At 43.3% G+C, this 14,558-nt stretch overlaps 1 protein-coding gene across 1 annotated transcript in view; it reads left to right on the top strand.

Annotated features, from left to right (window-relative positions):
* Positions 1–1,926: 1,926 nt before the first annotated feature.
* Positions 1,927–14,558, top strand: part of LOC147663275 (zona pellucida-like domain-containing protein 1) — a gene marked incomplete at its 5' end in the record, with an annotated part of 327,843 nt that continues 315,211 nt past the window's right edge. The window contains one exon of the mRNA XM_086950566.1: positions 1,927–2,044. Within this exon, the coding sequence (XP_086806692.1) occupies positions 1,927–2,044 (118 nt within the window). The remainder of the gene's footprint in view (positions 2,045–14,558) is intronic.

Raw genomic sequence — 14,558 nt, 5'->3', positions numbered from 1 at the left:
ATGATTGTTTATGTGCAGGAAGGTCCACCTTCGAGAAACATCCATGCCTTGCCTGTACGACAATGCTATTAGAAGTTGTTGCCACCAATTTGGGCAGGCTGAAGAGGGGGGTGGCCAAACACATACATGCTCACACTGAACTAACGACATGCACACTCATTCACACCTACCATTCTCATGCATATGCACATACTCCTTCACAGCATGCACTAAGACACGTACATTCATACATATGCACATGTACGCACCAAACATTTAAATAAAAAAACATACCACACGCAGTGGTGACCTCAGGTGGCAGAAAAGAAGCTTCGGTGGTTGCTGGAGGGTTGGGTCTGCCGCCTCCTCTGAATGGCTGACTTTGTTCAGCCAGTGACAGGCGGTGGAAGTTCCTTACTGATCAGCGAGTGGGATGAAATCAGTGAGACTGATGACCCCACCTCACTTTGTGATAAGCGATACTTCAGGGCTTAAAACTGTGGGGCCTAGGTCCAAGTCTATTAGTTAAGTTCCCCCTGTCATGTGGGGGAGGACCTCCAAGTGCTTTGCTCGGTGGAGGAGGTCACGCCCTCAAAGCTGTGAAATCTTCAGCCGGGCAAAGTTCCGCTCAGGCAGCGAGGCGCCTGCGCTTTGAGGGTATGGACAGCGCCTGGCTGCCTGACCTGAACATGAAGAGTGTCTGTTAGGCTCATATTTGCTCATCCTGGATGTCACTCTTTATGTGTGGAAAATGGTGGGGCCCTTTCGTCCTTGAGCACAGGCACGCTTGACTCTTAATGAACTAAGAGGCAAGTCAGTTGTCAGGAGTATCATACATATTGCTTAGATTATTTTTATAAATGGAGCAGCATTACAGTCTATTAAATAAAACGCAAGAGAGATTTTCGCACAACTAACATCCTAAACTCAAGTGCTCAAAGGTGCTCTCATATTTGATAATGAACAAAAAGGAGGCTCAGTGAAATATGTTGTATAGTTTCGTGGAAAACGTGAGGCTAGCATACTATACCACAGTCAGAATCTTTGCCGCAGGCAGCTGAAAAGCTCTAATGTGCACATGGAAGCTGACATTTGAGAACCAACATTCCTCCTCTGCATGATATAAGGAAGAAACACCACCTTGCTAGGCAGGGACCGACCTGTTCTTACACACAGGACTTGAAAAAACATGATTTAAACCGTAACATTGGGTGGAAGCAAGCAGAATCGCCTCAAGATTTCCCCAATGGAATGAATTAGAATCAATTGGAATGATTCTGAGTTTATATGGAATCTAAAACCTTTGTTGTGGCTGAGGACTGTTTTACCATAGGAATGGTTAGCAATGAACAGTAGTCAATGCCAGCCAGAGAGTAGGAAGTAACTGTAAGCTCACGTTTGGTCTTAAATAAAAAAAAGGAGGACTGTTTTAATCACGAAAGCATTACATAATGGTATATACAGTCCAGTTCACCAACATGCACAACAATCTCTCAGTTTGTACTCTTTGTAGAGACATAGCAGTGTAGGACAGCAAAAATATACTTCAGAAAAATGCAGAATTATTATCAGTACTGGGGGAAATGCAAATTCTCCCCGCAAAGCTTTGCAAAATTCACAGATTTTGCACTTTGCAATGTGTTACATTTGTGTGAGGTTCACAAACCGTCTGTGATAGAATGTTCTTCCATGTTGATTTTGCTAGAAGATTCACCCAAAACAGGTGCCTTTTGTATGATTTCCCACCAAATCTATTTCTACCGATTTTCTTACTTGCAGTTTAAAATTTTGAAACTTTATATATATTTCAAAGCTTGCAAAGTTTTGAGAACAACTTCACAAAGCTAGCTAAGGATAAAGGCTAAAGAGTTTGAATTGATTAACTTTTACAGTAGCTTTAGATTGACACGTTTCGAATTCAACTGTTCTGTTTTCATTGAATTCCAGGATGCCTCTGGGAGGGGCACGAGTATGAGGACCTTTTCTGCCCTGCTGTTGGCTTTCCTAGCATTGCCATGCCATGGAATCACATACAACTGTTCAGACGCATACCTCAGATATCCGGGCAAGTAACCTTTAACCCAAAAGAGTATGATGCGTCTTAGTCAATCCATGTGGAATTAAAAGTACATTTTATTTTCTCTCAACTTCTGATCTCATTTTCTGTTTCATAAAAACACATTTTAAATCCATCTTGGAAAAATAGAACACTTATGTATTTTACGTTTGAAATGTTTACTCTTCTGGAGATGACTTGTAGTGATTTGTGGTGATAGCTTGTCTTATGATGTATATGGTTTAGTAACTTTCCTGCTAAAGGCGAGAGGTAGGGAATCCCTGGGATCAGTACTACACTTAACGGAAAATAAGTGGATGCGGGTAATGGTGGCATGACAGAAGGACCTAATGGACACCACAGCACCTCTTGTAACGTCCAAGACTGTCAAATGAAGAAGAGGCACTGATAGACTTGTTTCAATCCTGCCAAAGAAGAACTGATCAAACCAAAGCTTTGGGGACTATTGTGGACATGCGTTTGGGACGCATACATCTTAGAGACTCTAAAGTGAGAGGAAGAAGGCAAAGGTGTATGAAAATGTAAAAGAGTTTTCAAGTAATAGATTACATACAAGGGCCTCAGGGTTCTTGTGAGGATGTGCACGGGTAATTATGAGTGAAGAGAAGTAGGCAGATTACCAAACTTCACTCAGTGCTCCCACACACTTTTGTTGAGCTGATCACAAACAGTGGTGATCCAAAGATTCTCAGAGTGACTTTTGATTGTCTTCTGGGTGGCATGGCTGAGCTCAATGTTCTGCCATTCTGGAGGGGAGGGGTAGTGGCGTGGCATGGGTGGGGCCACAGGGACAGTTGCACTGGGCGCAGAATTCTTAGGGGCGCAACATTTTAATATGGGTGCATATTTTTAAAGGAAACTGGAAAAATACTTGCCTTGTCCCAGGCGCTGGCAACCCACGGTACAGCACTGGGATGGGAGACAATGTAAAAAACACAATGCAAAAGTCAAGCATTTAAGTGATAAAGAATATAGTATGCAAAGAGGGTGTTCTTAAAATTGTAAAGCGTTATTAACTTCCTATTCTTCCATAACTAAAGAGAAAAACCAAACCCCATTAGAAGGAACATAGATTTAAATGCCTTATAGGGTTCTATCTATCTATACCACACTTAGCCAATAATCCTAGGCGGGCAACATTTTCTTTATGATCATTTTTTACTTATTTACATGTATTTTTTCCAATTCAATATGTGCGAATCTACCTCTAATGGTAGATAGCAGCACTGGATAAAGACACACAGGCCACCTCCAGTCCATGTCCTGAGGAGAACCCCAGAATAACCTAAGGGTTCGAAACACGCTGACTCTACGCTGGAACCAGAAGTTTAATGGGTGTTGCAGGAATATAGTTCAAATAATCTTTCCTGCTACTAGACCCTGTGATAAAACAAAATAAAATTTCCAGTGTAGTTGACAGGCAGGCCCTAAAAAACTATTGATGGTCCGCCCGTCTTTGTATATAAAATATTAGGAATGGTGCCCCATGAATGTAACATTTGGAGGCATCCTCCATCCCCTATGTTTATATGGTGTCTATATAAATGTTTTCATTTTTCATTTATTTGTAATATGTGTTTGTATTAATGGGGTATAATGTTTTCTTGACAACAGTGTCTTGTTTTCGCACATATTGAATTGCAAAAAATGCATGTAAAGAAGTAAAAAATGATCATAAAGAAAATGTTGCCCTCCTAGGATTATTGGCTAAGTGTGGTATAGATAGATTGAATTTAGTAACTTGGCTATCTTTGTTGTTTATTCAGTTAGAGTGGTCTAGGCCAGGTAGGAACCAGACCCAAGCCTTTTTTGGTTTCACTTATAGGGTTCTATGGCATGGATCATGAAACAGAGGTTATAATTTGGCGGCAGCTCAAATGGGGAAACCGCCCACAGGATACAGTCCCCTCAAACTGTGTTGAGCCAAGGGAGTGGGTTGAGTACTATGGTAACCAATTTAAAGCGAATGTCACTAGTCCTGCCACACTGCTGCCTATTACTTTTGACGATGCCCTGGTCTTTACTGCCTCCGAAGTGAGGGCGGTGCTAAAGGTTGTCCCGGGAGGTAAAGCACCAGGTCCTGACTGCATTCCAGCGGATCTGTTTAAGCATGATCAGGATTTATGGGTCCCTTATATTGTTCTGCTAGCCAATGCTCTGGCAAGGGGTGCTAAAGTCCCTGACTCGTGGTTGGGGGCGGAGATCCTTCCAATCCATAAAAAGTGCGATCGCTCAGTAACGGCTAATTATCGACCTATTAGCCTTATTGATGCTGTACAAAAGATTGTGGCGCACCTTCTTCTGGGTAGGATCCAGAGCTGGATCTCCGATTATGATGTTTTAAGTCCTCTCAGGCAGGTTTTCGGGCACATATGGGGACACTTGAGCAAGTATTTAGATTTATGTTACTATATTGGAAGGTGGTCTTCCTAGGGGGGGTCTTCTCTTTGCGGCTTTTGTGGACCTTCGGTCCGCGTTTGACCTAGTGCCCAGGAATAAGCTCTGGGAAGTCTTGATGGATTTGGGCATGCCTAAAGAGCAGGTGGCCCTGCTCATCAATCTGCACTCTAATACCTATGCAAAAGTAAGATGGGGGACACCCGGAGAGACTACGGATAGCTTTAAAATCGATAAGGGGGTTAGACAAGGGTGTGTGTTTGCCCCCACCCTTTTCTCTTTGTTTATCAACGGGGTGACCAAGTACTTTTCCAACTTTCCAACTGACGCCCCCTCCCTTGCTGGAAGGAAAATCCCCCTCCTCATGTTCGCAGACGACACTCTTATCATCTCTAAAACGAGGCAGGACCTACAGTCCGCGCTGGCCCGCTTTGAGTGTTTCTGTAGCGAGCATGAGTTAGAGGTGAATGTCAGCAAGACCAAATTTATGGTTCTGCGAGGCCCAAAGGCCGTGAAGGCCAAGGTGTCGATGAGTGGAGCTATATTGGATGAAACGGAGGTGTTTACATATTTGGGTGTCACACTAAGTGAGAATATGTGCTGGAAACCCCAATTGGATCTTATGGCTCTGAAACATGCCCAACTGGGGGGAGCCCTATTGAAGGAGCATGCAAAATCTCTGACTAAACCCCTGGCCCGCTGGTCAAAATTTATGGCTCCAAGATCATTCCCGCAACTATTTATGGTGCAGAACTGTGGGGTTATAGTGATTTATTCACTTTGAGGGTGGCTCAGAATAGGTTCCTTAGAATGGCAACTGGGCTCCCACAATCAACACCTTCTATACCCCTACAGCTCGATTTGGGTGTTAAACCCATCGAGGATGTGGCACGGTATAGACCACTGGCGTTTTGGCGACGTCTGTGGACTACACCAGAATTATCTCTGTTTGCCGAGGCTACCCTTGAAATGAGGGGGATTGAAGGGGCCCATCGGGTACCCTGGTTCTCTCATCTCAGAAAGCTTCTGATAAACTTGAGCTTGGAGGTGCTTTGGGTTGATCCAGCTGGAGCTACCTTCCCATCAAAAAAGGGTCTTAAAGACATTTACTGGCACTGGATTGGAGAGAGGAGATCTACTTTGGTTGTTGGCCCTATTATGTCTTTGGAATTTTTGGTTATTAAAGATGCCCCCAGATACGAGGCCTATTGGGACTTAATAACCAAGCCGAAAGATCGTAAATTGTACCACCAAATACGAGTTGGCTCGTTACCTGTGCGGGGGCTAACACACTCCTGGTCCTCGGGGGGCAGTGATAAATGTCCTTTCTGTGAGGCAGCAGTAGAGAATATTGAACACATATTCTTCTGCTGCCCTATGTATTTGATACCCAGAAAAATTTGGCTTACACCGGTTTGCCGCTCATTAGGCACCAGATCTGCTATTGCAGCTATCAGGATCTTAAAAACTGATACTACTCCCTTTATCGTTATTGGTGTAGCAAAATTCCTGAGCTGGGCCTGGTCATTACGTAGTCGCAATTTGGGAAAATGAAGGTCCTATGTTACATGCTTTTATGTGTTTTTAATTGTAACATAGTATTGCTTATAGGTCATTATGGGTCTTTTTTCATCATTGCTTAAATGTAATACCTTTTTTAATTCGGTTTTAAACTGTAAAGTATTTATTATCTTATTTACTAAATTGTATGAACTGTATTTTTATGTATTTTGTCTTTTATGATGCAAATCGAATAAAGACCTGTTTGAATTTGAATTTGAATTTTAAGATACCAATGCAAACTATGGGGCTAGGACCATATTCAGGAATATGTCACTGAAATACTTTATGGATCATGCTGGGGAATAGGCCGAGTCATAAAGGTCTGGAGAAGAGCTTGAGACCACTAGCAAAGGTTGCTTTCACACAGAGTGTTGTGGAACAAGCTTAGCTAATGCAGGTTTAATATGTGTGCCAAAGGATCTCTGAGCACTCACTGGAGTAAGAATTATCATGGTGACCCAGCTGGGCTCTGTAATTTGTGTTTGGTGTGTACAAATGGCTCCTGGGGAGAGTTGTTATCATGCTTAAAAGTAGATTCTCGTGTTTCATCTAATACGAGATTCTAGGATTGAACCAATGGCCCTACATGATGCTTAATTTGAGCATATTTTATCAGGACTCAACTGGCTATTAAAAGTAAAGCTACTAAATGTAAATATCCCAAAGGGGAATTGACCTGACAACAATGGTCGATGGTGCTAAGTTGGAGTAGATCCCCTTCTCAGCCCACAATATGAGCGAACATGGCAGCAACACTCGCTTAGAGTCATCATAACCTGTCTGGAGGGTCTTCAGGTCCTCTTAAGCTTATTATGGATTGGGGAACCTCAAAGCTGCACATAGTAATGTAGTGGGATATGTCATGCAAGGCTTAATACAAATGCAACAGCCCCCGGAGTCAACGATGCTGCAGTATTCCGCCTGACCATCCCCCCATATTTTAGAAACTGTTGAGTTAGAGAACTGCAGGTAGGAAATGGAGCAGGTACAGTTAAAAAGCAGCAAAATATTTTACTGATTGCTGATGTTGCTGTAAGAAAGTCTTGACGTGTGATGGGTGCTGCTCTCAAGAAAAAAATAAACAATCATTGATTCCTATAAATTGGCCGAAATGAAGGGTGGACACGCGGTTTGCTATATTTTATCCATAAAAAAATATTGTGACAAACCGAAAGCGACCCTCACTTGCCACTCCAAATCTGCACTCCATACTGTGAATTGACAAGTAGACAAACCCATCCTGATTCACTGAAAACAAAGACTGTCCCTTCATCTAAAATCCTAAATGTTTCTTGTAATTGTAAATTGTATTTATATAGCCCTTACTACCCCTGACGAGGCATTAAAGTGCTATACGCCAGGCAGCACACTGCTCCAGGAACCCAATCTTAGTGGTTAGTCCAGTGTTTATCATAAGTGATTATTGGAATTAATTAATCATGTGCTCTCAATGACACCATTGCATGCATTTACATAAGTTTCTTTCTGTTGGAAGGAATTAATAGGTCTTAAGTGTGTACATTAGTAGGGGTATGTGACTTCATGCAGATGGTTGGTGGAACTGAGATATTAGCTAGAGAGGATGCAGGGGTATTACTTTCAAAGGAGTCCTGTATGAACTTTGAAAAGAGGTGTAGGCAATTTGCAGAAATGCAACAATAGAGAGTAAGGCAAACACACGTGACAGACAGGCCGTACTGGGAATCGGGCGTTTCCCGGCAGGCTGGAGGGTAAGGGCTGGTTTTGTAGTGGTGAGGGTTGGTTTTGTTACAGGGAGACGGTTCTGCAGCAACCCTGCAATATCAGTGCCCAGTAACAAAAGCAGCAGTGCTTCACACATGCCCCCCTCACCCCCAGGGGCTGGTCCAACACAATTGCCAGGGTTGTTTTGAGTACCCAGTCGGCCCTGGCGACAGAAGAGGTTGTGTTTAGAGAGAGCGAAGGGAAGTAGGAAAATGTCAGTGAAGGAATAAAGGAGAGGTGAAAATCGGAAGATTTTAGTGAAGGTTGGGTTTTAATGCAGGATTTTGGGAATGTAGAGGAGACTTTTTCGCGTAGCACGCAATCTAAGGACACAACTCTGTAGAAAGAAACGTTATTTGCATGGGATATAGTGCTCTATTAGCTATTTTTGGCAGGCACTAGATTCAGATGAAGAGTATACTTACTGCTCATATACCACTAGACCCACCACGTCAGCAAGAACAGCTGATCAGCACAGGGGTTGGAAGAGTAAGCTAATGTCAGGATGTGTATATTAGGAATATATAGAGGTTTACACAGCAGTAACATTGTGACCGGAACAGCCTCAGAAAATGTAAGGGTAAATAATGCAAACATTGAGAGGAGATTCTGCACGCACTGAAGCAGATGTATTTTGATGTTCACCCTTAAAGTTTGACTCAAGTATTAAAGGGGATCCCTTTGGTTTACGATGGGACAAGAGGAGGGGGGTGAAAGACTTCACAGACATTGGAAATGTATTTCCTGCATTTTTGTGGAATGGAGGTGGTGATCCAGACAAGGAAGTTGAAGGGGTGGAGACAAGGCTCCCTTTAGAAATGTCTTGTGAATGAGTTCTTCTTAAGCACTATCCTTTTGCAGATGGGACAGGTGAGGGTGCCTTGGCAAATGGTAGTAGTGAGGATGAAACTGTAGTTTCTTTTGTTCAAGGTGAAGAAGTTTCTTGAGCAGGTCGTTATTTGGCCCCAAATCGCTGTGTCAGCAAGGTTGAGGTAAAGAAAGAGATTTCACGCCTCCTTGTGCCTCTGCTGTGGGTGCCCCTACAAGCTGCAGTGTTCCCTGCTGTGAGAGTCATGCTTTACACAAAGGTTGTGTCTGGGAATGAGCGGAGGTGCCTAGGTAAGACAATTAAAAGAGCACAGCCTCGAACTAAATCTTTAGCAGGATATATTGGAAACAGTCTTTACAGTACTGTTTGCAGCCCTTTGCAGGATTGAGCGAGTGCATGATGCTACTCTCAGGAGGATGACCCATCATCAAACCACCAGCAGGCTGCATTTCGAATTTTGAGGCATAAAATTAAACGTAGGTTGTCTCACGTGCAGTCCACCCTAAGAAAGTTTGACGTTGATTATTAAGCATGTCAAGCAGACACATTCACGACCCCGGGTTTGTCAAGTGCAGCGGAAGCGATTCCACAACTCTGGCTGCTTAGTTCAGACAGCCTTCCCTCCCCCATGCAACCCGCTGCTTTTCGTAGGAAACAGCACAGAATCCAACAACCGACTGACTGCAGGTGTAACTCAGTAGCATACACATACACATACACACACACACACACACACACACAATACAATTTGCTTTTTTTTTTATTGTTATTGCAAGAGGAGAATGAGACATATACATTACAATTCAATACATGGCAGTAAATGAATATATTTTTACCGGCAATAATTATAACAAAGGAATTCATTAAGGAAAAATAATTTCAGACTGAAGAAACATTTAAGAATAAATGTGTATTGAGCTGGTCTCATCAATCTTTTTAAAATCTCTCGGTATTCAATGAATCAGATAAACATTTCCCAGATTTTCTCCCTTCTTTTCAGTGCGCTAGGTCCTCTTAGTTTAGCTAATGCTAGTTCCATTGTATAAATTTTGTTAACCAGAGCCCACCACTCCATAACATGTTGGGGCTCAATGGAAATCCAAGACCTAGCTACAACTAGCCTTGCACAAGCATATACTATAGAAATCAAATCTTTATGTACACTGTTAGAGTCTTGCATATCGAGTAAAATCAGATGAGCAGAAAGCGGCGGGTATATAATTTGTTTCTTACATAGAGCATCTTTTATTCCCTTCCAGAATGGGATTAACGCGGGACAAGAGAAAAGCATATGCTCAATGTCAGCTGCTTCAAGATCACATTTAGAACACTTAGGAGCTAATTAGGATCGCGGACGGACTTGCGTACGTCCGCGACCCCAGAGTAGGAGGGAACCTCCGCATGGCATGCGGAGTTCCCTCCTGTGCAATTAGGATGTGACCGCCACCCTGGCGGTCATATCCTCTATTTTTAACATTGCGGCGGGTGCGGCTTCAAGCTGCACCCGCAGCAATGTTAAAAATGCACGCATTGCATTTGTATGTAGAAAGTGGCAGGCACCGCGCAGTGCCTGCCGCTTTCTGCATACAAATGCAGGGGGGTACCATATGTACCCCCCATGTGCACCCCCCACCCCCCCTCACCTAGGGGGCCCGCAACGGGCCCCTGCAGTGAAGTTACACATGCTTTTCCATGGCGGAAAAGCCGCAGCGGAAAAGCATGTATCAGAGCCCATCCTAATCTGGCTGACGGTGTCTGAAAGACACCGTCACCATATTAGTGCTTTTCCGCCGCGGTTGTAAGCCAGCCGCGGCGGAAAAGCTGCGGACTGAAACCAGGACCCACCAGCCATCCTAATGTGGCGGTGGATCTTTGGTAGGTCCGCTGCGGATTTTCCGCATTCTCCGGGCCGGCGGTGGCTTCCGCCGGCCCAGAGGATGCGTAAAATCCGCAATCCTAATAAGCCCCTTAGTGCGTTCATTGGGCTGATTATTTGGTGACCAGCTGGAAATTCTTTGGGGGGTATAATATAATTGGCAGATGGTTCTGTAAGATTGTAACCTTATGTTAGATGACTGGACCACTTGATTGATTTGACAGAGAGAGGCAGAAATCTGATTAGGAGTGATGTTGATTCCCAATCTGTCCAACCATTTAGATGCCATCTTTCCACAGTCGTCTATCTTACCTAGATTTAAATAACCGTAGCTTTCACTTATAAGTGATTTATTTCGATCTGAGTATAGGCATTTTAAAGTATCTGAATAACCAACTTCCTTAATTTTCATTTTTGTGAACTAGAAAATCCTGAATTTGAATATATTTAAAGTACATACCATCATTCACTTTATATAGAAGTTTTAATGAGGTAAATCCTAATAAACCATCAGAGCCATAAAGATCCCCCAAAGTATTAATGCTGTATCCTCCCCATAAAATCCCCGCTCCGTCTGAAAAAATTCCCCCATAATTGTAATTCTGCATTAAAATAAGAAATCTTATCCATAATCATAATTTGATTCCAAATTTTTGTTATGTGTCTGGCAGTCTTAAACTTAACTCGTTTAAAGTAGTTTGGGTTGTGAGTTCGAAACAAGAATTGTTTACAATCAGATCCTAGCATAAATTGATGGGAAAATAGCGAGCTTTCATTTTTAAGGAGGCTGCGGATTCTACGGAAGAAGGTTGCAAAAAAATATACTTTAAAATCTGCGAAAGTTAAACCTCCCTTTTCGATTGGCAGTTTCAGGAGCTTAATTGATCTGCGCGCTTTTTTGTATCCTCATACAAAACTACTACAAATCCCATCCAATTAAAAAAAAAAAGATTATTAGGTTGCAATGGAATTGATCTAAATAAATAAAGGAATTTGGGCACAATTTTCATTTTGATTAGGTTGATACACCCAACCAAACTGAGTGGTATCTTATGCCAATTTTTAAAAAAAAGAGTTACTTCCTTCAGCAGTGAATCATAGTTCAGTGGAATTATTTAATCAATATTCGCTGCTATCTTTATTCCCAAATAAATAGCATTTGAACACTGGCCTAGAACCGGTACTGCAGGTTTATAGTTAGCAATAACTTGAGTTTTGTTTACATTCAGTTTGTATCCTGAAACATCCCCGAATCTTTTCGCTTCCTACATTATCCGTGGGAAATCTTTGACTACGTGTGTGGTGAATATCGCAATATCATCCGCATATGCGGTTATTTTTAAACTATTCCCAACATGTTGTAGAGGGATGATATCGCCTTGAGTCAGCAATAATTTTAAAAATGGCTCCATGGAAAGGGCGAAGAGCAAGTGTGACAAAGGGCACCCTTGCCTTGTTCCCCTTTCTATCAGGAAATTGGAAGAATTTGTACCTGCATAAGTTATCTTGGCCATCGGTTGACCATAAAGTGAACGGATCCATCCAAGATATTGCCCATGTATACCAAAAGCCTTAAGAACTGCCCATAGATAGTCCCACCCCACTCGGTCAAATGCTTTTTCAGCATCTAGCATAACCATTCCGAGTTGGGTAGGAGTAGTTGAGGCTACATCAAAGGCTGTGATGGCCGTAAACACAATACAATTTGCATCAAAAAAGCAGCTGCGACACAGGTGGGAGAAGCTGTCGTTCTGTGGAGGAATGGGGCAGAGAGAAGGGCTGGTTCCATTTAGAATTCTCCATGATTGTTGTTTCATTGCTCTACAAACTGCCCACCTGTGCAGACTTCAAAGCACTTACAAAGATATTTGAAGGTGCCACCTGTTTTGATTTCCGAAATAGTGTTTAACATTTTTGGCAATCTCACAGATGTGCTCTAAAGTCTGTGATTCGTGTTTTTTCAGTCGCTGTTCAGTGATACAGTGATACAGCATTTTGAAACCTATGATTGCTATGAAAACAGGAACATTTGTTCCAAAAGTGTTTGAAACAAAGACATTCCTCTGTTCTATTTTTATCCCCCGCAATCCCTTCCTCAATGGCTTTCCAAGGCATTCTCATGACTTTTTCAATTTCCCCCCTCATGATTCTTCTTTCTCACGAAATTCCTCCAACTCTCTGCATCTTCCTCTTTCTGTCTCTTACAAAGACTAACTCTCTGTATCCTTCTCTATCTGCACACCAGCCTTCTGAGACATTTTTTCTAGCCAGGTTTATCTCACTATCTTATCCACCCTGGCATTTCCTAATCTACACCCTAAAACCTTTATCTGTAGCTGCCCACTTCCACGTGCCTTCGCTGTTTCAGTTCTGGGTTTCCTTTCCCAGGACCTCTGTCAAGTAATTGTGCCCACCGTGACACCCTGTTTTTCACCCTCAGGTTTTCCACAGATTCCAATTGCCTTTTATATTCTTCTACTTTCTCTTCTTGTCTGTCCGGCCCCTGAAGGACCACTCAAGTGCTTCTGGGTGATGGGTTGGCTTAGTGCCTCACTTGTATGTCCGATCTACATTCCCAACCACCTGTCTCATCTCAGAATATCACAGGTGCAACCCAGCAAACACTTTTGCATTTGCCCAACATCTCTCCCTGGAGCTACAAACCTCCACATTTTCTTTCTCGGACCTGTCCGAGAGTTAGATGCATACTAAGTGGGTCAGACTCTGCTCAGCCTCGTTCTGGTTGCAGCTGGTGAAGCCCATGACATTAATATTATAGCATTATAAGAGATTGCATAATGGTCCTCAGCATTCTCTGGGAAAGCTGTCAACAAAGGGCCCGATTATGATGTTGGCATCAATGGTTTCCCTCTGTCTGTTGTATTACAATACATGCGGTCAGGAGGAAACCCATGGGGGGTCTGCTCCATCTACGATGGCCTCACAGAGTCCATCGGGGCAGCGGGCAGAGTGGTACTCCCATAATTGTGGCTGAGCCAGCCTCAGCTCTGCCATCGGGATTACAATGTCGGTTTTCTCCTGCCCTTTCATGGCGGTCCACTCATCATGAATGACATGTAGAAAGTGACTTTAGAAGTCCCTAGCAAGGCTCTGTTACCTCTGACCCTCCATTAAGGGGACTGGGGGGCACATGCAGTGCCCTCCTAAACATCCCTGCAACATGTGGGAGGCACAGCATGGTGCCTGCCACATGGTGCAAAGATGTTTGCAATCATCCATTTTACAATTGTAGCTTGTGCTGCAGGCCTTTTCCGCCCACTACGCAAGCTGCAATAGTAAAATGGATGTTTCTGACCACCCAAATAGTGGTCGCATCCAAATACAGTGGGTGGAAACGCTCGTCGCCTGACATTATAATTAGGTCAAAGTTACACTCTTAATTATTGACAATATCATCAGTGTTATGTTGATGGACAATCCCTAAACATCTTAAAAAGAGAGCAAGTACAAACATCCATGTTATTTACCTTCTTCAATGAGTTTGCACACTGGTGTTCTGACCCAGCTAGAGCAGGACAGGCAACCCTAAATCTGTAGACTGGGCAGTGCTACCAATTGTCATGTTGGTGTTGAGGGATGGAGTGTGGTGTGGTGGAGCATAGTTGTGGCTCCTGTAGCAGCACACCCCACACTCAGGTGAGAGTTTCATGGCACCCCTAGATTGTGTCAGGGTGTGGAGGGCAACTGGACAGCAGTCAAGCAGAGAGCATTGTTCCATCCCACCTGAACTGCCTTGCTAAATGTATCAAGCTGTGGAAAGCTCAGGGGGATGGGCTTGGGGTGGCCAGGAAGGGCTGTGGTTGAGAAATGATTTAGGAAAAGGGGGTGGTGATGGACAGAGTTTCTGAATTAAACAGAATACTCCTACCCAGTCAACAGATCAGGGCTTGATCCATAACCGTTTTTTAGCTCACTGCGCCATCCCAGCTCAGAACCTGGCTACATGCAAATTAGTCTGTCCCTGTCCCAGTGCATCATGGGAACAGGGCAAACCAAACTACCAAGGCAAATCTTTTACTGGGAAGGAAACAGGCTTCCGGGGACCGGTTTCTGGCATTACAGCCGTCATCAGC

Source organism: Lissotriton vulgaris, unplaced genomic scaffold (assembly GCF_964263255.1).
Source record: "Lissotriton vulgaris unplaced genomic scaffold, aLisVul1.2 SCAFFOLD_2307, whole genome shotgun sequence".
Lineage (NCBI taxonomy): Eukaryota > Metazoa > Chordata > Amphibia > Caudata > Salamandridae > Lissotriton > Lissotriton vulgaris.
This window is presented reverse-complemented; position numbering and strand designations above follow the sequence as displayed.